This window comes from Mobula birostris, chromosome 3, assembly GCF_030028105.1.
Source record: "Mobula birostris isolate sMobBir1 chromosome 3, sMobBir1.hap1, whole genome shotgun sequence".
NCBI classification, from domain to species: domain Eukaryota; kingdom Metazoa; phylum Chordata; class Chondrichthyes; order Myliobatiformes; family Myliobatidae; genus Mobula; species Mobula birostris.
The window spans coordinates 230620306-230647270 of NC_092372.1; the positions used below are offsets into that span (position 1 = coordinate 230620306).

At 46.1% G+C, this 26965-nt stretch overlaps 1 protein-coding gene across 3 annotated transcripts; it reads left to right on the forward strand.

Annotated features, from left to right (window-relative positions):
* The first annotated feature begins 551 nt into the window (after positions 1 to 551).
* Positions 552 to 26617, forward strand: LOC140195646 (fucolectin-4-like). Of its 3 annotated transcripts, none has more exons than XM_072254334.1 (4): positions 552 to 600; positions 3556 to 3677; positions 10193 to 10469; positions 26460 to 26617. In XM_072254334.1, the coding sequence occupies exons 2-4, from the start codon at positions 3617 to 3619 to the stop codon at positions 26599 to 26601; spliced, it is 480 nt and encodes a 159-aa protein (XP_072110435.1). In that variant the 5' UTR covers positions 552 to 600; positions 3556 to 3616; the 3' UTR covers positions 26602 to 26617. The 3 variants fall into 3 exon arrangements, with proteins under 3 accessions (XP_072110435.1, XP_072110437.1, XP_072110438.1); XM_072254336.1 differs by lacking the exon at positions 552 to 600 and adding an exon at positions 601 to 621; XM_072254337.1 differs by lacking the exons at positions 552 to 600; positions 3556 to 3677 and adding an exon at positions 665 to 698.
* Positions 26618 to 26965: the final 348 nt, after the last annotated feature.

Here is a 26965-nt window from a genome sequence, read left to right on the forward strand (position 1 = left end):
AGTTTTTAAGTCGGTTTGTTATGTGTTTTCGTGACATCATTCTGGTAACACGTTTTTATCGTTTCTTAATGTATGCATTACTAAATGACAATAAAAGGGGACTGCGTGCCCTTATAATCATAATCATAACGAACTAGGAGCCTGGGCGTGGACTCCGAGCCAGAGACTGGACATGCACCTAGGACCTGGGTCTTGCCTCAGGCTCGGACCCCAGAACTAGGCAAGGACATGACATGGCTACCGGACAGGGCGTGGCTAGAGTCTTGGCTCTTGAACTTGGAGAGAGGCTGGGGTCTTGGCTCTTGACCTTGGAGACAGGCTGGGGTCTTGGCTCTTGAAGTTGGAGACAGACTGGGGTCTCTCTCTCTCTCTCTCTCTCTCTCTCGTTTTGTATTTCCTTAGTCTGTGTCTGCAGTTAAACCGGAGCCACCAATGGTGTGACCAAAAGTGATCGCACCTCCCTCAGCACGGCTGACGTCGGACAAACCGGAAACTGAGACGACTGACGATGACCCGTTGTGTTATGAGGCGTATTTGGGCCTCCCTACAAAAATTAGCAGTAATTGGATACTGCGCACTCCTCCGAGGATCCGCTGGGAGGTGAGCGACATTCTATATTCTGTAGGTTTCCTTTTCCGGGAACTCCGTATCTGACGAATGCGCTGGGCTGTGGCGTGGAATGGACAAGAAGTGGTCGTGTATGTGTTTGTGTTTGTGTGTGTATGTTGGGGGCACGGTTCAAAGTGTCCACTTTCAATGTCTTGCACAGGAAATCAGTGAAGTTCGAGCACCAGTAATGGGGATGATAAACGCGCAGGAAAGGGAATGGAAAGGGTTCACTGGTTCAGAGGTCTGATAGCAATAGAGAAAAAAATGTTCTTTCACCCGTTATCCAGGCTTGCAAGCTCCTGTACCATCTTCAGAAGAGAGAAATTGGAATGGACAGGACAGGAAGCATCTTTGTCAAACTGAAGTGGGCAGTGATTCCCATTCTCTGCGGATTTCACATCAGGTGAAAGTTTAGGCAGATCTTTGGGAGCATTGAAGAAGGCAAGAACTGTAGAAATTGGCAACAAAAGTAGATGCAGTGGTAAGCAAGTGCACGATACACTTTCGTTGATTGGACAGGGGTGCTGAGCATAATAGCCGGCAATTCACGTTGTATAAAACATTGGATGGACCTTAATTGGAGCATTGCGTTCATTACTGGATACGCATTCGAGGAATGGAGGTTATAGAGAGGGTGCAGCAGAGGTTCACCTGGAAGTTGCCTGGATTGGTGGGTTTTAGCAAAAGGAGAGGTTTGATAGACTTCGATTGCTTTCTCTAAGGCTTCAGAGCTGGAGGGGTGACCGGGCGAGTGTATAAATGAAGGAAAAATAGAGTCAGAGCCTTTTCCCAAGATGGAAGTGTGAAATCGGAGACGGCATCTTTTAAGGTGAATTGCGTCAATGGTAAAGGGGATTTACGAGACAGGTTTTTATTAAAAGCAGACTGGTGGGTGCCTGCAGTGCCCTGCATGGCGAAATGAGGATGGGGATTACGATAATGCTGAAGAGTAATTGGCTGAGTGGGTGGAGAGTTGGTCAAAGTGTCAACTGGCCACAGTTCCAGAGATCGGAATCCGACACGGATTCTCGAAAAATGAGGCAGAAGCATTAGGGTTAAATGCGTCCTTACAAGTCCTTACAAGTACATCAGTGCGTTCATTTCAGTACTTGTAAGGACTTTTCTTTTCATGGTGACGGAGGAGTCCACTAGTCTCATCATACCCCATCGCCAGTGTCCAATAGAGCGTATCCCAGCTCTTAGTGTGATATAAGCAGGGACAACGGTTCACGACTTTAAACGGAGAATGGAGCTTTCCAAAGAACTGAAAGCAGGATATTTCGCTGCTCCCTTTGTGTAGGAAAGGGGTTATATTGCGCAATACAAGTGCCAGATATGATTTCATCAGAACTGAAAAACATTCGCAATGACAGAGGAGTAACGCTGCAGAGCAAGTGGACTAAAGAATTGAAGGAAAGGGGTATAGAGATAATTGGCAGAGACTTGACACTAGGGCGTCCATTCGGCTTCAATCGGGAAAATGGAATGGGTGCTGGCTGCATAGTTCAGTTACTCTTAACATTGTCCAGGAAAAGGACGATGCATCAAATATAAGATGATAAGATCATAAGGCATCGGAAAGAATGAGGCCACGTTTGCTCACGCCATTCCAACATTGCTGATTTACTATGTCTCTCAACCCCATTCTGCTGCATTCTCCCCATGAACTTTGACGTCCTTACTAATAAAAACAAGTTCACTTTAAATATTCCCAAGGTATTAGTCTCGACAGCCGTCCATGACAGTTAATTCCATAGATTCACCACGTCTCCTCATCTCTCTTCTAAAGCTGTGCCCTCTGCTTCGAGACTCCCACATTTTAGGAGACATCCTCGGCCTCTGTGTCGAGGCCTTTCAATATTCAATAGGTTTCAATGTGACCAATCGCACCCTCCCCCCACCCATTCTGAATTCCGGAGAGTATAGGCCCAGAACAACTCAATATCCCTGGTACGTTAGCCCTTCCATTCTCGGGATCGTGCTCGTGAACCTCCTCTGGACCCTCTCCACTACCAGCAAATCTCTTACTAGCTCTTCTTTCAGTTAGTCCTGACGAAGGGTCTCGGCCCGAAACGTCGACTGTACCTCTTCCTGTAGATGCAGTCTGGCCTGCTGCGTTCACCAGCAACTCTGATGTGTGTTGCTTACATTCTTTTTAGGTATGGGACCCAGAACTGCTCACTGTACTTCAGCTGTGGTCTCACCAATGCCTTATAAATTCTCAGTAAACAGGGGGGAAATGCAAGCTGACAGTTGTCAGATCAGGAGAGCAGAAAGGTCTACCTGAAACTAAATCAGTCCCAGAACATCTCTGGAGCGTCAGCGGGCCCGGGAAAATGCTGCAAATAGCGTGAACGGCCAAGAGGCCAGAACAGAAAGGACGGCAGGTGGGAGAAAATAAGAAACGGTGTTTAATGCAGCAGGGTTTCTTTCAGAGTCGAAAGTGTGGGCGTGAAACTAAAAGAGGAGTTGGGATGGAAAAAAGTGACTGGAAAATACTAGCACTAAATGACGAGCAGGCCATTCCGGGAGACCACGGACGAATATATGCGCAGATGGGCGGTGCGAGTAAATGATGGATCCTTTGAACTGTCCGCCAAGCAGAGCAGGATTTGACATCTTAGTGTGCAGAACTCCAGTTCGATGCAGGGTAAAGCTCCCTTTACACTGCCCCGTCATGTTCCCAGTGCTAGAGGTATGAACAGAGTGAGGCTTTTATCTGCACAGCCCAGTCAAACACTCCCGGGCGTACTTTATACACTGATTATAAGCTACCTCTGTGCTGTTCCATTACAAACTCCCGGGGCACGGGATAGATACGGAGTGAAGTCCCAATACACTGCCTCCTCACTGCGGGTCGGAAATAGAATGTCGGACGGATACGTTAACTCATCTTCTTTCACGCAGACATCCCGAACATTTCCAGTACTTCCGGTTTTATTTCAGGTTTCCATCTTCTGCAAGGTTTCAGCTTTAACTGTCAATTCACTTGCTGCGGGTCGCCGTGATGAGGGCAGCGGTTTGGATTATTCAGGCTGTTTGCTTAACTGCTGGCGCTTGGAGATGTGGTAAGACAAGCTGCTTTCATCCTCCGTGTGCTCAGTGTCTCACAGCGTGCGATCTCTCTTCATTCGGTTCATTCCGTGTGTATGTATTTCCGATTCACTTCCGTACACGGAGAGATCTCAGCATCGGGACGGGACTGTGTGGAATGTTTGCTCAGCCGCATTTCTATTCAGATGGAGCAAAGTTCCAGTGAATCCACCCACTCACACATACACATGCACACCCATTCAACAGCCACCCAATAACCCCGACCCATTCCCGGGAGGTTCCGATCGTTCCAAGGACAGTGTTGTGGAGCTTTTCGGAACATCTGAGAGCCCGGTCCTGGGATCCACTGGAATGTGGTCGCCGCGTCCCGTGCTCCAGACTCAGACTGTCCTGGAGAGGAAGGCCAGACCAGGCCAGCTGTTGCTAGAACCCGGGTTGGGGGCGGAGGTCTCGGACAACATCACGGCTACCGAGTGGCTGCGCTAAGGATTCAGGAGAGGTGCGTCCGCCCCGGTGGGAAGGGGAGGTTCTTTAGAAAGGACGATCGCTGGTCAGATCAGACGAATTGAGCTGGATATGGAGACGATCTAGCTCTGTTTCTGGTTGGCGGGGTTGCGAGTAGTCGGTGGAACTGTTAGATAGAACAAAGGCGGGACAGCATGGCAGGGCAGGGATACCACAATGAGAAACGACCTGTGGCATCCGCACTGACAAAGTGAGAGTTCTGGGCCGCTTCACCCAGGGTTAGCGAGAAGTTCAGATTTCGGATCGAGTTCTCGGTATTCTCAGGAAGGAGGGTGAACAGCCAGATGTCGTGGTCCATGTAGCGACCAATGACGTGGATAAGAAGGAGGAAGAGTCCCTGCAAAGAGAGTTTAGGGAGTCAGGTGCAAAGTTGAAGGACAGGCGGCTAGAAATAGGAAGATATTGCAGCTAAATATGTGGCAAAGGAATTTGTGCAGGAGGGAGGTCTTCATCTTTCTAGACAATTGGGCCTTGTTCCGGGGGTGGTGGGACCTGTTCCGACTGGATGGGTTGCACCTGAACTGGAGGGGGACTAAGGAAGGTTTGCTAGTGCTGCTCCGGGAGGTTTAAACTAGATTTGCAGGGCGAGGGGAACCAGAGTGTTAGAGCGGATAGTGAGGTGGAGCAGGATAAAGGTTATGCGAGGACTGCATGTATAGACGGCAATCAAAAGTTTGTACGTGATAGAAAGTTCTCAGATTCATCTATGTCAATGTAAGGTGTATTGTAGGTAAGGCAGATGAGTTTACGGTGTGGATTGGCACGTGGGATTACGACATTATTGCTATTAGTGAGACTTGGTTGCAGGAGGGGCAAGACTGGCAGCTTAATTAGATTAGATTATGAAGACACGCAGTCCTCTTTTATTGTCATTTAGTAATGTATGCATTAAGAAATGAAACAATATTTCCTCCGGTGTGATGTCATAAAACACAGGACAGACCAAGACTGAAAAAACTAACAAAACCACATAATTATAACATATAGTTACAACAGTGCAACAATACCATAACTTGATGAAGAAGTCCATGAGCACAGTTAAAAGTTGGAAGTCTCTCAAATGTACCACATCTCACGCAGACGGGAGAAAGAAGAAAAACTCTCTCTGCCATGCCCGACTACAGTCCAATTCTGAGTCGTCCGAAAACTTCAAGCCTCCGATCAGCTCTCCGACACCGAGTACCGAGCGCCATCTCTATACGACCGATTCGAACTCAATCTCGGTCGCCAACAGCAAGCAAAGCCGGTGATTTTGAGGCCTTCCCTCCGGAAGATTCTCGATCGCGCAATAACAACAGCAGCGAACTTGCGTTTCAGAAGTTTCTCCAGATGTTCCACTGTGCTTTCACGTCTGTCTCCATCAAGTCAGAATTGTCCACGGCCCCTATATAACGGATACTACATCATTTTCACCGGAGGGCTGCGCACGCGCGGCGCCCTACTCTCTCTCCTCCCGCTCCAGATCCGGGGTTCCGTTGTTTCAGACGTGATGGTGGCGGGGGGGAATGAAAGGGTGGGGAGTGGCATTACTTGTCAGGGAAAATATCACAGCTGTGAGCAGACCGAACTTCCTGGAGGGCTTGTCTATAGAAGCCATATGGGTGGAGCTGAGGAACCTGAAAGGTGTGATCACACTATTAGGGTTGTATGATAGACTGCCCAACAGAGAAAATTGGAGGAGCAAACCTGTAGAGAGATAACAGACCGATGTAAGAAATAGAAAGTTGTAATATGATTATGATTATGATTATGAGGACACGCAGTCTCCTTTTATTGTCATTTAGTAATGCATGCATTAAGAAATGATAAAAATGTATTTCCAGAATGATACCACGAAAACACATGACAAACCGACTTAAAAACTAACAAAAACCTCATAATTGTAACATATAGTTACAACAGTGCAAAGCAATACCATAATTTGATAAGAACAGACCATGGCACAGTAAAAGTCTCAGAATCTCGCGAAAGTCCCATCATCTCACGCAGATGGTAAACCTCCAGTGCCGCCGACTAGCCGATGCAGCATCCCGGAAGCATCTGACCACAGTCCGACTCCGAGTCCGTCGGAAAACTCCGAGCCTCCGATCATCTCTTCGACACCGAGCACCGAGCACCATCTCTGCCGAGCGTTTCGACCCCGGCTCTGGCAACAGGTGATACGCAAGGCCGAGGATTTGGGGCCTTCGTCTCCGGAGATTCTCGATCGCACATTAGCAGCGGCAGAGAAGCAGGCATTTCAGAAGTTACTCCAGAAGTTAACACAAAATACTCTTTAGATGCTGGGGTCAAGGAACACTCACAACACGCTGGAGTCCTCCAGCGTGTTGTGAGTGTTACTCCAGATGTTCCTCTGCGCTTTCTCACGGCTGTCCCCATCAAATCCGGATTGTGCACGGCACCCTTCGTTACACATATTGGTACTCATTCTGAACGGCCGCGCGCGCTGCGTCGTGCCGCCACCTTCTCTTCCCTCCTTACTGCTAATAGTAGGGGATTTTAACTTTCCACATATTGACTTGGACTCCCACACTGTGAAAGGGTTAGATGGCTTGGAATTTGTCAAATGTGTTCAGAAAAGTTTTCTAAATCAATATATAGAGGTACCTACGAGAGAGGATGCAACACTTGATCTCCTATTAGGGAACCAGACAGGTCAGGTGACAGAAGTATGTGTAGGCGAAAATTTTGGGTCCAGTGACCATAATGTCATTAGTTTCAAGTTAATTACGGATAAGGATAGGTCTAGTCCTCGAGTTGAGGTTCTAAATTGGAGAAGGGCCAATGTAGTGGAAATGAGAACGATCCTGGAAGAGTGGATTGGGATAAGTTGTTTTCTGGTAAGGACGTGTTCAGTAAGTGGAAGGCCTTCAAAGGCGAAATTTTGAGAGCGCAGAGTTTGCATGTTCCTGCCAAGATTAAAGGCAAAGTTAACAGGCATAGGGAACAGTAGTTTTCAAGGGATATTGGCGATCTGGTTAAGAAAAATAGAGAGGTGTGAAACAGGTACAGGTAACAAGGAACAAATCAGGTACTTGAAGAGTATAGGAAATGTCAGAAAATACTAAAGGAGGAAATTAGGAAGGCAAAAAGAAGACATGAGGTTGCTTTGGGAGATAATAATAAAACCCTAAGGGTTTCTACAGTATATTAAGAGTAAATGGATAGTAAGGGACAAAATTGGTCCCCTAGAAAATCAGAGTGGTCGTCTATGTGTGGAGCCTCATGAGATGGGGGAGATCTTAAGCAGTTTTTTTTTTTTTTGCATTAGTATTTACTCAGGAAACTGACATAGCGTATATGGAAGGAAGGGAAACAAGCAGTAGTGTCATGGAACATACAGAGATTAAAGAGGAGGAGGTGCTTGCTGCTTTACAGCGAATAAAGGTAGATAAATCCCCCAGGCCTGACATGATATTTCCTCGGACCTTGAGAGAGACTAGTGTAGAAATTGCAGGGGCCCTGGCAGAAATATTTAAAATATCCTTAGCCACGGGTATGGTGCCGGAGGATTGGAAGGTAGCTCATGTTGTTTCGTTGTTTAAAAAAGACTCCAAATGTAAACCAGGTAATTACAGGCTGGTAAGCCTGACATCAGTAGTAGATAAATTATTGGAAGGTGTTCTGAGAGGTCGGATATACAAGTATTTGGACAGCCAAGGGCTGATTAAGGATAGTCAGCATTGCTTTGTGCGTGGTAGATCGTGTTTAACGAATCTTGTAGGATCTTTCGAGGAGGTTACCAAGAAAATAGATGAAGGAAAGGCTGTGGATGTTGTCGACGGCCTTTGACAAGGTCCTCTACATGGGAGGTTAGTTCAGAAGGTTCAGACACTAGGTATCCATGGAGAGGTTTTAAACTGGATTCGAAATTGGTTGCGTGAGAGAAGACAGAGAGTGGTAGTGGTTGATTGCTTTTCAGACTGGAGGCCTACGCCTAGTGGTGTGTCTTAGGGATCTGTGCTGGGACTATTGCTGTTTGCTGTCTATATCAATGATTTAGACAATAATGTGGTAAATTGCATCAGCAAGTTTGCTGATGACACTAAGATTGGAGGCGTTATGGACAGTCAGGAAGGCTTTCAAAGCTTGCAGTGGGTTCTGGGCCAACTGGAAAAACGGGCCAGAAAGTGGCAGATGAAATTTAATGCAGACAAGTGTGAGGTGTTGCATATTGGAAGGACAAATCAAGGTAGGACATATACAGTAAATGGTAGGGCACTGGGAAGTGCGGAGGAACAAAGGGATCTGGGAATTCAGATACATAATTCTCTGAAAGTGTCGTCACAGGTAGACAGGGTTGTAAAGAAGGTTTCTGGTATCCTGGCATTCATAAATCAAAGTATTGAGTATAGGAGTTGGGCTGTTATGGTGAGGTTGTATAAGACATTGGTGAGGCCAAACTTGGAGTATTGTGTGCAGTTCTGGTCACCTAACTATAGGAAGGATATCAGTAAGATTGAAAGAGTGCAGAGAAGATTTACTAGGATGTTGCAGGGTCTTCAGGAGTTGAGTTACAGGGAAAGATTGAACAGGTTATGACTTTATTCCTTGGAGCTTAGAAGAATGAGGGGAGATTTGATAGAGGTTTACAAAATTATGAGGGGTCTAGACAGAGTAAATGCGAGTAGGTTCTTTCCACTTAGATTAGGAGAGATAAATACGAGAGGATATGGCTTTGGTGTGAAAGGGGAAAGGTTTAGGGGGAACTTCTTCACTTGGAGGGTGGTGGGAGTGTGGAATGAGCAGCCATCTGACATGGTAAATACGGGCTCACCCTTAAGTTTTAAGAACAAATTGGATAGCTACATGAATGGGAGAGGTCTGGAGGGTTATGGACTGGGTGCAGGTCAATGGGAGCAGCGGAGTAAAGTTTAGGCACAGACTAGAAGGGCAGAATGGCCTGTTTTCTCTGCTGTAGTGTTCTATGGTTCTTAGAAGAGCCTATAAATAAGGTGATGACATCTGGTGAACAGAGACGGATTTCGGAGACGGGGCTGGTGTGGTCGTGTTGGAGGAGATGTTAAGGTAGCATATCAGGTGAAGGGACAACTGTGCTGAAGGGGTAACAGCTATTTGAAAGGGGCAAATGGGAGTAGGTTGTCAACACAGAGTTAAGCTGGAATGATTCCGAAGTCGTTAGTGCGTTCTCCTGGAGGCTGTCTTTCAATTGATTCGATTCTATTTTTGTATTTGTTGTAATTTCCCCCAAGAAAATAAATCTCGGGGTTGTATATACCTTGTTAATAAATGTACTTTGAATTTTGAACGTAGTGCATTTCAAGTTCAAATTCAAGTACAGGTTAATCAATGAAAATGTACACATGCATACAACTAAACTAAGCAAAGTTGTTCTAGGAATAACAGATGCAAAACAGAGTACATATATCACAAAATAATAATAATACCGTAATATTAACAGGCAATAAAAAGGGTATTTTACAGAGCCACGTTGCGTTGAGACACGAGTTCCAGCCCATTTAGCACTTGACGACCACTACCAACCCAACCAACTTTCATTAACACGACACGTATCCATTTCCATTCTCTCAATATTTACATCAATTTTCCCAGATTATTCTGCTCACTCGGGCGACATATTAACCTGCTGACCCGGAGATCTTGATGAAGGTAGGTAGAAAACAGAAACCCACCCAATCACGGAAAAACGTGAAAACAGCATAGCAGCGCAGCTCCGAACACAGGCCAATATGCAGAGAGTGAGGCGGCAGCACTGCCCGCTGAATCACGCCGCCGCTATGGTTTCTTATTACATCCCTACCAGGTCCCAACGCGGTTTCTTTCCCTCTGGCTTATCAGTAAGAGTGACCTGTCACTTTCACGGTGACTGTGTTTTACAGAAGCGAGCTCCTATTGAAAATCTGGAAGGTGATTCAGCTGTGATCCACCGGCACCGTCCTCTTTTGCTATAATGAATCTTCATCAGTTGGGGAGCAGCTTCCGTTCTAGCATGATACGAACTGGTGGCGTTTTGTGTTTGTAGGGAATGTGGCGCTCCGAGGAAGGGCCATCCAGTCCAGCACTGGATATGGCGGAGTGGCAGACAGAGCCATCGACGGGAATAAGAATCCTTACTACCACAACCTTTCGTGCACTCACACCAACGCTGAATTGCAGCCGTGGTGGAGCGTTGACCTGTTCACCGTGGAAAGGGTGTTTCTGGTGAAGATTACGAACAGGGGCGACTGCTGCTGGGATCGCTTGAAGAACGCAAAGGTCATCGTCGGAGATTCAGTGGGTCGCCGAGCTGAGGGCAAAGTGTAAGTGTGTGGGAGGTAGTTCATGGCTCATAGTTTCTGGTCACGAAGGTCTCAGTGTCCGGAACGCCTCGGTAGGACCTGAGAGCCGCGCAATGGAGAAGTATAAAAAGACCATATGACCAGAAGACAGAGGAGCAGAAATAGGCCATTGGGTCCATCAATACATGGCAGATCATTTTTCCCCTGCTTAAACCCACTCCCCGACATTCTCCCCGCAGGCGTCAATGCCGTGTCCAATCAAGAAACTAACAAGCTCTGCCTTAAATATACCCAGTAACCTGGTCTCCACAGCTGAGTGTTGAATAAATTCCACAAATTCACCACGCTCTGGCTGGAAATCTCTCCGCACCTCTGCTTTAAATGGACGTCCCTCTATCCCGAAGCTGTGTCCTCTGGACCCAGATCCACCCCTCCCCCCCCCCACCACACCATGGCAAATATTCTTCCCACATTACCCTGTCGCGGCTTTTCCACATTCGAAAGGTTTCAAGGAGATACCACCACCACCACCCCACTTCACACTTGTAAATTCCTGCGACTACAGACACAGAGGCATCAAACGTTCCTACTATAATAACCCTTTCATACCTGGAATCATCCTTGTGAACCTCTTGCAAGCCCACACTAAAGCCAGCACATCTTTTCTTAGATGAGGAGCCCAAAACTGTTCACAATACTGAAGGTGGTGCCTTATAAAGCCTCAGAATCACAACCCTGCTCTTGTATTCCAGACTACTTGAAATGAATATTAACATTGCATTTGCCTTCCTCACCATCGACTCAAGCTGCAAGTTAGCTGTTAGGACCTTCTGCGCAATGATACCCAAGCCTCTTTGCATCTCAGATTTTTTCACTTTTCTCCCCGTTTAGAAAATAGTCCGCACATTTATTTCTACTACCAAAGTGCATAACCATGCATTTTCCAGCATTGAGTGTCCTTTGCCAATTTCTTGCCCATTCTCCCAATCTGTCTAAGACCTTCTGCAGCCTACCTGTTTCCTCAACACAACCTGCACCTCCAGCAATCTTTGTATCGTCTGCAAGCTTGGCAACAAAGCCATCTATTCTATCATCTAAATCACTGATATATAGCATAAAAAGAAGTGATCCCAACACCAATCCCTATGGAACATTACTAGTCACTGGCAGCCAAGCAGAAAAAGGATCCTTTTATTCCCACTCGCTGCTTTGTACCAATCATCCAATGCCCTAACCATGCCAGTAACGTGTCCGTACTGCCATAAACTCTTAATTTGGTAAGCAGCCTCATGTGTGCCACCTTGTCAAAGGCCTTCTGAAAGTCCAAGTATACAACATTTACTGCACCCATTTTATCTTTCCTACCTATAATCTCCTCAGGGAATTCCAACAGGGCGGTCAGACAGGATTTTCCTTCAGGAAACCGTGCTGACTTTGTCCTGTCTTCTCCTGTATGTCCAAGTACCAGATAAAGTCGTCCATCGCAATTGATTCCAACATCTTCTCGACTATTGAGGTCAGGCTAACTGGGTAATAATTTCCTTTTTGGTGCCTTCCTCTTTTCTTAAAGAGTGCAATCACATTTTCAATTTTCCAGTCCTCTGGCACTATGCCAGTACCCAATGATTTTTAAAAGATCATTTATAATGCCCCCCCCCCAAATCTCTACCGCTATCTCTTTCAGAACCATAAGGTGCAGTTCAGCAAATCTGTGTGACTTATGAACCCTAAGGTTCAGTTTTTTGAGCACCATCTCCATTGTAACAGTAAGATTGATACAAAATACTTATTAAGTTCATCTGCCACCTCCCTGTCCATTCTTATTTCTGCAGCATCGTTTTCTAGCGGTCCTATATCCACTCTCATTTCTCTTTTCTTTTTAGACCATAGAAGGTAGATAGCTGCAGCACTTTATAGGCCCTTCGGCCCACACGTTGTGCAGACCATGCAACCTACTCTATAAACTGCCTAGAGTTACCCTACTGCATAGCCTTCTATTTTTCTTGAGTACCGTCTACCTATCTTATCTGCTTCTACCACTGTCATTGGCAGTACATTCCACGCACCCTCCACTCCCTGTGTGAAAACCTGACCCCTGGAAAGGGTAATATTCACAAGAATGATTCCAGGAATGAAAGGGTTACCGTATGAGGAACAATGGGCAGCTCTTTGTCTGTAAACCCTGGAGTTCAGGAGAATGAGGGGGGATATGATTGAAACATTCCGAATGTTAAAAGGCCTGAACAGATTAGATATGGCAAAGTTATTTCCCATGGTAGGGGATTCTAGTACAAGAGGGCACGTCTTCAGGATTGAAGGACGACCACTTAGAACAGAGCTGTGGAGAAATTGCTCTAGCCAGATCGTGTTAAATCTATGGAATTTGTTGCCACGAGCAGTTGTGGAGCCCAAGTCATTGGGTGCATTTAAGGCAGAGATAGATAGGTTCTTGATTAGCCAAGGCATCAAAGGTGACATGGAGGTGGGGATGACTGGAAGAATTGGATCAGCCCATGATTGAATGGCGGAGCAGACTCGATGGGCCGAATGGCCTACTCCTGCTCCTATATCTTATGGTCTTATGGACGTCCCCACTGAACCTACTTCCATGCACCTTAAAACTGTGCCCCCTCGTGTTATCCACTTCAACCCTGGCAAAAAGCCTCTGGCTATCCATGCGACCAATGTCTCTCAACATCGCATACAGCTCTATCAGGTCACCTCCCATACTCCATCGCTCCAAGCAGAAAAGCCCAAGTTCACTCAACCTACTGTCATAAGCCATGCTCTCCAATCCAGGCAACATCCTTGTAAATATCCTCTGCACTCTTTCTATATTATCCACATTCTTCCTGTAGTTGAGGTGACCAGAAATGAACACAGTTCTCCAAGTGGGATATAATCAAGGTCTTACGTATTTGTGACATTACATCACGGTTCATGAACTCAATCGCTGGGTTGATGAATGCCAAAGCACAATATGCCTTCTTAACAACACTGTCAACCTGCGTAGCTCATTTGAGTGTCATATGGACGCGGACCCCAAGATCTCTCTGATCCTCCACATTACAGGAGTTTTACCATTAATACTATATACGCTCTTCAAATTTGACCTGCAAAAATGAACCACTTCATATTTATCTGGGTTGAACTCCGTCTACCACCTCTCAGCATAGGTATCAATGCACCACTGTAACTTCTGGCAACCCTCTAGCCCATCCACAGCACCAGCAAACCTACTAACCCACCATTCCACTTTTTCATCCAGGTCTTTTATAAAAAAAAACACAAAGTGGACGGGTCCCAGAACAGCTCCCTACAGAACAGCACTATTCACCGTCCTCCCTACAGAATACGAACCATCTACACCACCTTTTACCTTCTGTGGGCAAGCAAATACTTCATTCGCAAAGCAAAGTCTCCTTCGGTCCCATACCTCCTTACCTTCTGAAGAAGCCATGCATGGGGAATCTTATCAAATGCCTTACTGAAAACCATATACACTACATGCACTGCTCTACCTTCATTAATGTGCTTTGTTACATCCTCAAATAATTCAATCAGGCTTGTAAGGCATGACCTGCCCCTGACAAAGCCATGCAGATTATCCCTAATTAGATTATTTCTCTCCAAATGTTCATAAATCCTGCCTCTCAGGATCTTCTCCAACAACTTGTCAACACCTAAGTCAGACTCAGTGGTCTATAATTTCTTGGGTTAACTCAGCTCCCTTTCTTGAAGGAGTGAACAAGATTTTCAACCCTCCAATCCTCTGGTACTTCTTCCGTATCTATTGATGATGCAAAAACCAACGCCAGAGGCTCAGCAATCTCCCCCCTCGCTTCCCACAGTAGACTGGGGTATATCTCGTCCGGTCCCGGCAACTTATCTAACTTAATGTTTTTCAAAAGCTCCAGCACATCCTCTTCCTTAATATCTATATGCTCAAGCTTTTCAGTCCACTGTAAGTCATCCCCATAGTTGGCAAGGTCCTTTTCCATGGTGAATACTGAAGCAAAGTGTTCATTAAGTATCTCCGCTCCCTCCTCCAGCTCCATGCACACGTTTCCACTCTCGCACCCGATTGGTCCTGTTCTCACAAGCTCAACCTCTTGCTCTTCATATACTTGCAGAATGCCTCGGGGTTTTCCTCACTCCTGTTCGCCAAGGCCTTCCCGTAACTTATCCTAGCTCTCCTAATTTCATAATCAGACTGCTTCATGACAACCTTGCAATTTTCTAGAACGCTATCAGTACCTAGTTTCTTGAATATTCCGTAATCTTTTCTGTTCATCTTAACTAGATTTTCCCCATCGTTTGTACACCATGGTCCTTTAACTCTACCATCCTTTCCCTGCCTCATAGGAACATACCTATGCAGAACGTCATGCATATGTTCCATAACATTCGCCACATTTCTGCCGTGTATCTTCCTGAGATAATCTGCTCCCAATTTATGCTCCCAAGATCCTGCCTAACAATATCATATTTCACTCCACCCCAATTAAATGTTCTGTCAAATTGTCAGCTGCTATCCTTCTCCAGGAACCCTTCCTGGACACACCTTACAAACTCAACCCCATCTCTAAGGAGATGTCAGTTAATATTAGGAAAGTTATAATCTCCCATCACAACAACCCTATTATTATTGCACCATTCCGGAAAATTCCTCCCTATCTGAGACTCGACGTCCCTGTACTATTGGGGGCTCTATGAAAAACATTCAGTGGAGTTATTGCCCCCTTCCTGTTTCTGACATCCACCCACATTAACTCAGTACACCATCCCTCCATGACCTCCTCCTTTTCTACAGCCGTGACACTATCTCTGATTGGCAATGCTATGCCCCCACCTCTTTTGCCTCACTCCATGTCCTTTTTGAAACATCTAAAGCCTGGGACACAGCACCATTCCTGCCCCGAGACATCTTAGTCTGTGTAGTGGCCACAACGTTATTTTTCCACGTATTGATCTACGTTCTAAGTTCATCTGCCTTGTTTGTGATACCCCTTGCATTAGAATCTCAAACCATCAGGCTGAGTACCTCTTTGCTCTATCAACTGCCTATCCTTCCCCAGAAACTGCCGACAAGCTGTCTCTACATGTTCGCTAACCGCTCCATCATCAGCCTTTTCACTTCGGTTCCCATTCAACTGCAAATCTTTCACATGCTTGAAAAAAGCTTTTGCTATCCACTTTGATATTGTTTGCAAGCTTGCATTCATATTTCACCTTTTCCCTGCGAATGGTTCTTTTAGTTGCTCAGTTCAGGTTTTTAAAAGCGTCCCAGTACGCTACCTTCCCACTAATATTTGCTTTGTTGTACGTCCTGTGTTTTGCTTTTTAGCTTTGACTTCTTTTGTCAGCCACGGCTTTACTATTTCGTCATTAGAGTACTTCTTCGTTTTTCGAATATATCTATCCTGCACCTTCCTTATTTTCCCCAGAAACGAAAGCCATTGCTACTCAGCTGTCATCCCTGCCAACATCTCTTTCCAATTTACATTGGTCAACTCCTCGCTCATACCACTGTAATTTCCTTCGCTCTACTATGCCATATCTATTCTCTCCCTGCTAAATTTCAAGTTGAACTCAATCATATTGTAATCACTGCCTCCTAAGGATTCTTTTACCTTAACCTCCCTAATCATCTCCGGCTCGTTCGGTATCACCCAGTCCAGTATAGCGAATCCACTTGTAGGCTTAAAGACAAACTGCTCTTAATAGCTGTTTCGTAGGCATTCAACAAACTCACTCTCTTAATATCCATTACCAACCTAATTTTCCCAATCAACATTCTTGTTGAAATCCGCCATTTCCCCTTTGACACGCCTTTTTTTCTATTTCCCGTTATAATCTGTGATCCACATCTCAGCCCACCCAACCCACAAGGAGTCAACATCTTCCGAACCCATGTCACATCTATCTACTGATTTTATGCCATTCTTTACCAGCAGAGCCACTCCTTCCCCCTCTGCCTACGTTCTTATCCCTCCGATACAATGTTGAACCTTGGACATTCAGCTCCAAACTACAACCATCCTTCAGCCGCGATTCAGTGATGGCAACAACATCATACCTGACAATTTGTAATAGTGCAACAGGATCATCCACCTTATTTCTTATACTCCATGTGTTCATATTTAACACTTACAGGGCTGAGGAAGGGAAAAACAGAAATAAATAAAAGATAGCGTGCAACATAGATGATAGAAAGGACAGGCAGGAGATGAGGCATATTCACAGCCGGTGGGATGAGTTACAGGGCACAGAGGCGTGGTTCAGTTAAAACAGAAAGCAACAAATTCTGGACTGGAAATGTTATATTTGAATGCACGCACCTTAAGAAATAAAATGGACGATCTTGAAATTCAGCTACAGATTGGCAAGTATGGCGTTGTAGCTATCTCTGAAACTTGGCTAAAAGATGGCTGCCATTGGGAGCTGAACGTCCAAGGATAGACTGTGTACCGGAAAGACAGGTTAGTGGACAGAGGGGTTGGTGTGTCCCTGTCCCTATCTTTAAAAATATTAATGTCGGAAATACTGCGCAGGTATTTTCTGTATGGCAGTGAAGCTCTTCTCCGGATGTTCTGCGAGATTCCTCAATTTCCTTCGTCTCATTGCCTGCCATCTGCCCCCTTTAAAGCGTGACCTGCGATTCTGTATTTTATAGTTAGAAGGCGTGTGATAGGGCACGAAGAATGAGCTGTAACACACATATGCTCTCTCTCTCTCTCTCTCTCTCTGTTTGATTCACACACACACACACACACACACACACACACACACACACACACACCATGGGTTGTTTCAAACGAGTGGATTTCTACCGAATTCTCCTAGAATACGACGCTGATTCGAAACCAATAGAGTCATACATGCACACATCAATGCAGCACGGCGACAGGCCAGTTTGCCAAAGGAGTTAATGACGATCGGAGTCTCTGATGAGTCAATCCAATGTTCTGCTTTCCTAGAACATATATGGAACCCCAGTTTCTTTGGGCTGCTTAAATCGAGGGGGTACACATCGGGTGCCGCCAAATCAGTGAGATTGAGACGGCTGTCCCACCCCAAACTACTGTTTGTGTGAAAGTTGTGTAATTTGCTCCCCTGTTGCAACTCGGTGCCAATAAATGACAGACAGCACACTGCATACGATGAAAGGAATTATATTTATGAATGTTAACTTCAGGGTTAGTAAAGAAAAGAAAGAAGAAAAACAAAAAAAGGTTTATTATAATTAAACAGTCAAATGTGCACAAGTTGGAGTTCAGCTCTTCCAGACTCATATTCACCGATCCTCGATAGACCTCTGCACCTTGCTTCATCGAATCACGGTCCCCCAGCAGGTGGAATCGTACGACCGGTTCTCTCCAGCGTCTTCTCTCTTCATCTCCCGCCGAACAAAAAGCCCAGCTGACACCGGTGTCAGGCACTCAAAAATACCCACTCCCCTAACTGGATGGCTCACATTCCAAAGCACCTGCTATCTCTATCCATAACCCAAACACTGCTTCTACAAAAAGACCAGCAGTGAAATCTTCACCAGGGCATTACATAGAACACCACAGCTGAATACAGGGCCTTCCACCCATGATGCTGTACCGATCTTTTAATCTGACTTCAAGATCAATCTACTCCTAATACATAGTCCTTCATTTTCAATCACCTGTGTGCCTATCTAAGAGATTATTAAATGCCCCTCAAATATCTGCCTCTACCATCACCACTGGCAAGGCAATCCACACTCTCACCACCCTCTCTGTAAAAAAAGTTACCTGTGATATCTACCCACTCTCCCGTACTTTCTGACAATCACCTTAACATATTTAAGAAGAGGATGCGCTGGCGCTTTTGGAAAGCATCAAGTTAGATAAGTCACCGGGAACGGATGGGATGTACACCCAGACTACTGTGAGAGGTGAGGCAGGAGATTGCTGAGCCTCTGGCGATGATCTTTGCATCATCAATGACGATGCGAGAGGTTCCGGAGGATTGGAGGGTTGCGGATGTTGTTCCCTTGTTCAAGAAAACGAGTAGGGGTAGCCCGGGAAATATAGACCAGTGAGTCTTACTTCAGTGGTTGGTAAGTTGATGGAGAAGATCCTGAGAGGCAGGATTTATGAACATTTGGAAAGATATAATATGATTAGGAATAGTCAGCATGTCTTTGTCAAGGGCAGGTCGCGCCTTACGAGCCCGATTGAATTTTGTGAGGATATGTAACTAAGCACATTGATGAAAGAAGAGCAGAGGTTGTTGTGTATATAAATTTCAGCAAGACATTTGATAAGGTACCCGATGCAAGTCTTATCGAGAAAGTAAGGAGGCATGGGATCCAAGGGGACATTGCTTTGTGGATCCAGAACGGGCTTGCCTACCGAAGACAAAGAGTGGGTTTAGACAGGTCATCTGCTTGGCGGCCGGAGACCAGTGCTGTGCCTCAGAGATCTGTTCTGGGACCCCTACGCTTTGTGATTTTTATAAATGACTTGGATGAGGAAGCGGAGGGATGGGTTAGTAAATTTGCTGATGACACAAAAGTTGAGGATGCTGTGGATAGTGTGAAGGGCTGTCAGAGGTTGCAAGGTGGCATTGATAGGATGCAAAACTGTGCTGATAAGTGGCAGATGGAGTTCAACCCTTATAAGTGTGAGGTGGTTCATTTTGGTAGGTCAAATATGATGGCAGAATATTGCATTAATGGCAAGACTCTTGGCAGTGTGGAGGATCATCGGGATCTTCGGATCTGAGTCCATAAGACACTCAAAGCTGCTATGCAGGTTATCTTTGTGGTTAAGAAGGCATACAGTGCATTGGCCTTCTTCAATCGTGGTATTGAGTTTAAGAGCCAAGAGGTAATGTTGTAGCTATATAGGACCCTGGTCAGACCCCACTTGGAGTACTGTGCAAAATTCTGGTCGCCTCACTACAGGAAGGACGTGGAAACCATAAAAGGGGTGCAGAGAAGATTTACAAGGATGATGTCTGGTTTGGGGAGCATGCCTTATTTGAGAATAGGTTGAGTGAACTTGGCCTTTTCTCCCTGGAGCGACGGAGGATCAGAAGTGACCTGATAGAGGTGTACAAGATTATAAGAGGCATTGATCGTGTGGAGAGTCGGAGGCTTTTCCCCAGGGCTAAAATGGCTAACATGAGAGGGCACGGTTTTAAGGTGCTTGGAAGTAGGTACAGAGGAGATGTCAGGGTTAAGTTTTTTACGCAGAGAGTGGTGCGTGTGTGGAATGGGCTGCCGCTGGCGATGGTGGAGAGAGAAATGATAGGGTCTTTTCAGAGACTCCTGGATAAGTACATGGAGCTTAGAAAAACTGAGAGCTATGGGTAAGCCTACGTAGTTCTAAGGTAAGGACATGTTCGGTACAGCTTTGTGTGCCGAAGGGCTGTATTGTACTATAGATTTCCTATGTTTCTATGTTTCTATTAAGAACCAGAACTGAATGTAATACTCCATATGCTGCCTCACAAGTTTTTATAAGCTTGCAAGATTACTTCCTGGCTTTTGACCTCAATGCCTTGACTAATGCAAAAATATGGCACAAATGCCATATTCGTTTTTTATCACTCCATCAACCTGTGTAGCCACTTTCAGGGAGCTAAGAACTTGGACCCCTAGATGCCTTTGCTCTTCAACACCGCTAAGGCTCTTGCCAGTGTACTGTCTCTACATTTGACCTACCGAGGTGCAACATTTCATACTTACCCTTGTTAAACTCCATTTGCCATTTCTCTGTCCACATCTGCAAATGTTTTATATCACGCCGTATTCTTTGTCAGTCTTCTACGTTACCACACCATCACCAAGCTTCGTATCATCTGCAAACTGACTAACCCACCCTTGGACATTTCCATTTAGTGATTTATAGACATCGCAAACAGTACAGGTCCCAGTGGACATCACTGCGTAGCACCACTAATCAGAAATCGCTATAATTACTGCCTTCCAGCAGTACTTTCTGCCTTCTATGTGCAAGCCAGTTCTCAATCCAAACGGCTAATTCAACATGGATACCATGCATCTTAGTCTTCTGGATTGGACTCCTATGAAGCGCGTTGTCAAACACCTTCCTAAAATCTATGCGTATAACTTCCGCAGCTCTACCTCCAACAATCATCCTTCTCGGCCGTGAAAACAAAAACTCAACCATGTTAGTAGGACATGACTTAACCTGCACAAAGCCATGCTTGCTCTAGGCCATGGTTTTCCAAATGATCAGAAATCTTACCCAAAAAGTTTTTCTCCTGTAATTTTTCTACCACGAATGTGAGATTGGATGGTCTATAATTTCCTTGACTTAAGGTAATACAGTTCGTGACAACACTAGCTACTTTCCAGTCCTTCGGGACCTCGCCTGTGGCGAGAGACGACTCAATGACATTGGTCAAGGCCCCAGTAATCTCTTCACTTGCCTCTATCAATAACCTGGGGTATATCCCATCAGACCCAGGGAACTTAGGAACTTAATTTTCTTTAAGACACTTAACACTACACCTTTCTTTACTTCGATATGCCCTACTATATTAATACTCTCGGCATTGATATCTCTGTAAACGTCCTTCTACTTGGTAAATACAGATGTAAAGTACTTATGAAGGGCCTTGTCCACAGCCTCCACATCCAAGCAGATATTCCCACCTTTATCCTTGATTGGTCCTACCTTCTCCCTAGTTATCCTATTGCTCCTGATGTATGCATAGAATGTCTGGGATTCTCTTTAATCGGATTCTGTCTCTGTCTTTCCTAATTCCCTGCTTGAGTTCTTTTGTGGCTTCTTTGTAATCCACAAAGGAACTGTTTTATTTTGACTTCCTAAGACTTACATACTTCTCTTTTCCTTGTTGAGTAAATTCATCAATGCCCTCGACATCCAATGTTCTCTTAAACACAAAATAATCTGCAGATGCTGGGCTCAAAGCAACACAAAATAATCTGTGGTGAAGGGTTCCGGCCCGAAACGTCGACCGATCTTTTCCACGGATGCTGCTCGACCTGCTGAGTTCCTCCAGCAATACTCTCTTACTTTGCCATTCCTGTCCTTTCTCTGACCAGAATATATCTGTCCTTTCTTCTGTGCCCTCCACGTGTCAGATGTGGACTTGCCCAAAAATAGCTGCTCCTGAATAATTCTCCCTTATTCTTGCCTAATATTCGCGTACTTTGCCCTGCTACAGTTTAATACTTTGGCACAAGGTCCATTCTTTACTTGTCTTTGTGGAACAATTCTATCCAGAGTATCTTGTATGTGCTTCGGATACAACTCCATATTTCTGCTCTGCATTTGCTTCAAAACATCTGTTCCAAATTTACATTCCCATGTACCTGTCAAATACCTTTGTAGTTAGACCTCCGCAGTTAAATATTCTCCCAAACCGTCTGTCCCTATGTTTGCCAATATCTGTGCTAATGTTCAGAACGTTGTGCCACTATCTCAGAAATTCTCGCCAAATGAAATATTTTTATCTGAACATGTTTTGCATTGAAGAAAATCCAATATAACCACTTCTCGAGTAGGCCTATTCACACTTGTGTCAAGATTCCTTCCTGGACACGCGAATTCTGCCCCATCAAAACCTGCTGCACTATTGCACCAAATTGTGTTAGGCAAGTTGAAGACTTCCATGACTGTAACTCTAATATTGGTGCACCTTTCCCAAATATGCCCATTTATCCTCTCTTCGGTGTCCCTGTTGCTTTTGGGGTGAGTATGGGGTGGTGGAGCATTGGGTCTTAGAATACGCCCAGTAGAATTATATAACGCAAGTGTTTGAGTCCCATGTGCTCATATCCTGTAAGTTGATGGTGCATGGGTATTATCGGCAAGAACATGCAATTCTCATCAGCTGGCATACAAAGGAATGTAACACGCATGCACACAATCCATCTACTCATTCCACCGATTAGCAAAGACGAAGAAACATAAGACAGGGAAAGCAGAGCAGACGCTGTTGGAGAGGTCCAGTGTTAAAGTGGGGGGTTTTGCCTCATCAGGCTTGGGTGAGATATGTATCTAGTCATCCTTGTTGTATTCTTTGTGTGATATATGGGAACTCTGGGAGACCTCCAGCCTCCAGAGTAACCAGATCTGCACCAGGTGTATCGAGCTGCAGCTCTTCGGAGAACGTGTTAAGGAACTGGAGCTGCAGGTCAGTGACCTGCGACTCATGCGGGAAACTGAAGAAATGATAGATAGGAGCTGCAGGAAGTTAGTCACCCCTAAGTAGTAAGAGGCAGGAAAGTGGCGGACTGTCAGGAGAGGAATAGCAAGTTTCTGTAATGAGCAGAAGAAGGGGTGGCACGGTAGCGTACTTGTCAGCAGCACCCATCAAAACGGGTTCCATTCCCGTCACTCCTGTAAGGAGTTTTGTACAGTCTCCCGGTGACCGCGGGGCTTTCCCCCTGGTGCTCTAGCTTCCCTCCACAGTCCCAAGGGTACGGGTTGGGAGGTTAATTGGGCATTATAAATTGTCCTGACATTAGACTAGGATTAAATTAGGAGATTTAATCCTAGGTAGCTTGGCCGAATGTCTGAAAGGGTCAATACCACACCGTATCACAGTAAATAAACAAACAAGCAAATGAATGGATAAATAAATGAATGAATGAATGAATCAATCAATCAATGCATGATTGAATGAATAAGTAAGTAGATAGAGAGATTGATGCATAGATGCCTATATAGAGAGATAGGTAGATAGATAAACAAACAAATAGAAATATAGATAGACAGACAGACAGACAGACAGACAGACAGATAGATAGATAGATAGATAGATAGATAGATAGATAGATAGATAGATAGATAGATAGATAGATAGATAGATAGATAGATAGAGAAATAGATAGACGGACAGAGAGAGGGAGAAATAAAACCGTGTTTTCACGTACTAATCCTGTCACGGTGGTGGCGCTGGTGGCGGACCCAAATGCAAGACACAGACACTGAAATACAAGGAACAGGACTTAACCAGAGTCGGTACGTGACAGGATAGAGACAAGGAGCAGGGACAAGAACGCAAACTAGGGTTTGCACCCCGAGCCAGAGACTGGACAAGGACCCAGAACCTGGGTCTTGCCTCGGGCTTGGGCCCCAGAACCAGGCATGGACATGACATGACTGCACTACTGGAGGCAGGGATCTTGAGGCTTGAGGCTTGGAGACAGTCTTGGGGTCTTGAGGCCTGAGGCTTGGAGACAGGCTTGGGGTCTTGAGGCCTGAGGCTTGGAGACAGTCTTGGGGTCTTGAGGTCTGAGGCTTGGAGACAGGCTTGGGATTTTGAGGCTAGAGGCTTGGAAACAGGCTTGGGGTCTTGAGGATTGAGGCTTGGAGACAGGCTTGGGGTCTTGAGGCCTGAGGCTTGGAGACAGGCTTGGGGTCTTGAGGCCTGAGGCTTGCAGACAGGCTGAGGCTAGAGGCTTGGAGACAGGCTTGGGGTCTTGAGGCTTGAGGCTTGGGATTTTGAGGCTTGTGGCTTGGAGAGAGGCTTGGGGTCTTGAGGCTTGAGGCTTGGAGACAGGCTTGAGGGCTTGAGACTTGGCTCTTGGTCTTGAGGCCTGCAGGCTGGGGTCTTGGTCTCGAGGCCTGCAGGCTGAGGTCTTGGTCTTGAGGCCTGCAGGCTGGGGTTTTGGTATTGAGGCCTGCATGCTGGGGTCTTCGTTTTGAGGCCTGCATGCTGGGGTCTTCGTTTTGAGGCCTGCAGGCTGGGGTCTTGGGTCTTGGGTCTAGGGTACTTCGAGGCTTGGGTATGGCCTCCGAGCCAGAGACTGGGCAAGGACCCAAACCTGGGACTTGACTCGGGCTCGGACTCCAGAACTAGGCGAGGACAAGACGAGGCTACAGGACTGGACATGGCTTGGGTGTGGAACTCCTGGGTAGGGCGAGACGCAAGGACAGGTAAAGGCACATAGACAGGACTCGGATAGGACTGGACTTGACACTGGACTTGAGCCTTGGACTGGAACAGGCAGCAGCATGGAACACAAAGCCGGGACCCCTCCTTGGGAAGAGGACGTAGGGCCGTGACTCATACACAGAACACTGAACATGACGAGACGGATCCCAACACAAGGTGGCGGCAAACGGACGGACCCACATAGCGAAGGCGTGGACACAAAGACAGATCACATCACTAGGTGGCGGCAAACGGCCGGACCCACCTAGCGAAGGCGTGGATACAGAGACAGATCCTAACAAGGCTCCGTTCTTGCTCCGGCAGTAAAACTTCAGCAATACAGGCAGGGTATACAGGCGGGGTATCCAATCTAGGTGAGCAGGCAGAGAGTCAGCCGAGGTATCCAGGCAGAGAGTCAGTCGAGGTATCCAGGCAGAGAGTCGGGTGAGGGGGGAAAGACAAGGAGGGGAACAGAACAGTCCAGCACGGAATCCCTGATTTGCAGATATTCATGTCTCAGCCCTAAAACGAGAAACATGTGCCCACAAACAGAAACAAGGGAAAACCAGAAACCCCGGAACGGACCGTGAACCAGAACACGGACTTCACTGACCGGAGTAGGACAAATCCACACGCTACATTTATCACACTTGTTTGAATATTACATCTGCAAACTTATGACATGGAATCATAGAAAATAGGTGCAGGAGTAGGCCATTCGGCCCTTCGAGCCTGCACCGCCATTTATTATGATCATGGCTGATCATCCAACTCAGAACCCTGCCCCAGCCTTCCCTCCATACCCCCTGATCCCCGTAGCCACAAGGGCCATATCTAACTCCCTCTTAAATATAGCCAATAAACTGGCCTCAACTGTTTCCTGTGGCAGAGAATTCCACAGATTCACCACTCTCTGTGTGAAGAAGTTTTTCCTAATCTCGGTCCTAAAAGGCTTCCCCTTTATCCTGAAACTGTGACCCCTCGTTCTGGACTTCTCCAACATCGGGAACAATCTTCCTGCATCTAGCCTGTCCAACCCCTTTAGGATTTTATACGTTTCAATCAGATCCCCCCTCAATCTTCTAAATTCCAACGAGTACAAGCCCAGTTCATCCAGTCTTTCTTCATATGAAAGTTCTGCCATGACGTCATAAATTGCACAACATTTCGCCCATATCATCGACATATCAAGCAGCAGAAGTCCTGATGGAGATATGTGCAGTAAGCCGGTACTCAGAGAACCTCAGCCCGAACAAGCCTCACAGGGCACTGTTTTCCGATCTTCATGGACAAACCAATTCTGAATCTAATCGGCCAAGTTGCCGTGGATCTCATGCATCTCGATTTTTGGATGTGCTCGAGGAGGGAGCTTAACCGTCTTCCTGAGATCCAGCCGCAACTCTGCTTTTATCAGTCAGCTTCTTCAACTCCTTGAAACCATCAGTCAAGTTAGTAACACAACACCTTCCCCGAACAAAGCCATGCTGACTGTCGCTAATTAGATGAGGGTTTCCCATTTTCTCACAAATTCTAACTCGAGGAGTACTCTCCAAAAAACTCACTAAAAAAAGAAGCGAGAACCACGAATCTATAGTTCAAGTATTATCCCTGTTTCCCTGCTTGAAAAATAAAACAATATTACCTGGTCTCCAATCCTCTGCAGCCTTGCCCTAGTCTAGAAAGGACCCAAAGATTTTGTTCAAGGCCCCACAAGTATAATCTCTTGCCGCACCCAATAAACTGAGTCATATCCCATCAGGCCCTGGGGAAATACAGATCTTAATGTGCTTTCAGAGAACCATGTTATATTCTTCTTTGAGTAGAGCCATCAGACGGGTTGTGTTCATGTGTGAATCCTGTCTGGGCGCGGAGATCTGGACGGTTTCTCTATGAGCAGTGTAGCCTGTGCCTGGGTCGCTGTGGTGGGTATCACTGAACGGTATCTGTCTGTGGGTGGTCTGTGTGTTAGTCTCTATGGTTAGGTCTCGGTGAGAGGACCGTTATTGGGGTTTCCCGGGCAACTGACCCGCGGCCTGGGACCGAGAGTGACTTTGTGACTACCTCCATTTACTGAACACTGTGGCATTTTTGTTCCAGCTGTGGAGTGATCAGTTCTCTGGGATGCGGAGAAACCGCCGTTCTACTATGCCATGACACACCCGGACGGATTGTCACCGTGGTCCTGGGTGGCTACGGCATCCTGACCCTGTGCGAGGTTGAGGTGTACGTGCGTGAATAAAACTGTGAACCATCTACTTCTCAGCGTGTCGCTCTTGATTTACAGTTCGGCGCTCACGCTGGGTGACCAGAACACTCGGTACTCCAGTCCCGGTGGGAGGAGGACGGAAGGTGAAGGGTGGGGGGTGGGATAAGGTCGGATTGGTAGGGAATGGGAAGGTGACATTCGCCCTTGTTAAACGTCACTCCCGTGCTCCAAATCCCGCCAGATAAGAAGGCGAGCGTTTCCACATGGTATTACAGGAAACATGCTGTTACAGACGGAAGATTGACTAAGAGTGGAAATAAAAGGGAATGTTTTGGGTTGGATGTCGGACACTGAGGATGTTCCGTGGCGGTCAGGTTTCGATGGCTTCTTTCACGTT

Excerpts from the sequence above, each read along its gene's own strand:
- LOC140195646 (XM_072254334.1), top strand. The coding sequence starts at position 3,617 with ATGAGGGCAGCGGTTTGGATTATTCAGGCTGTTTGCTTAACTGCTGGC. Across the intron at positions 3,678-10,192 it reads TGCTGGCGCTTGGAGATGTG|GGAATGTGGCGCTCCGAGGA; the intron begins GTAAGACAAGCT and ends TTGTGTTTGTAG. Across the intron at positions 10,470-26,459 it reads CGCCGAGCTGAGGGCAAAGT|CTGTGGAGTGATCAGTTCTC; the intron begins GTAAGTGTGTGG and ends TTTTTGTTCCAG.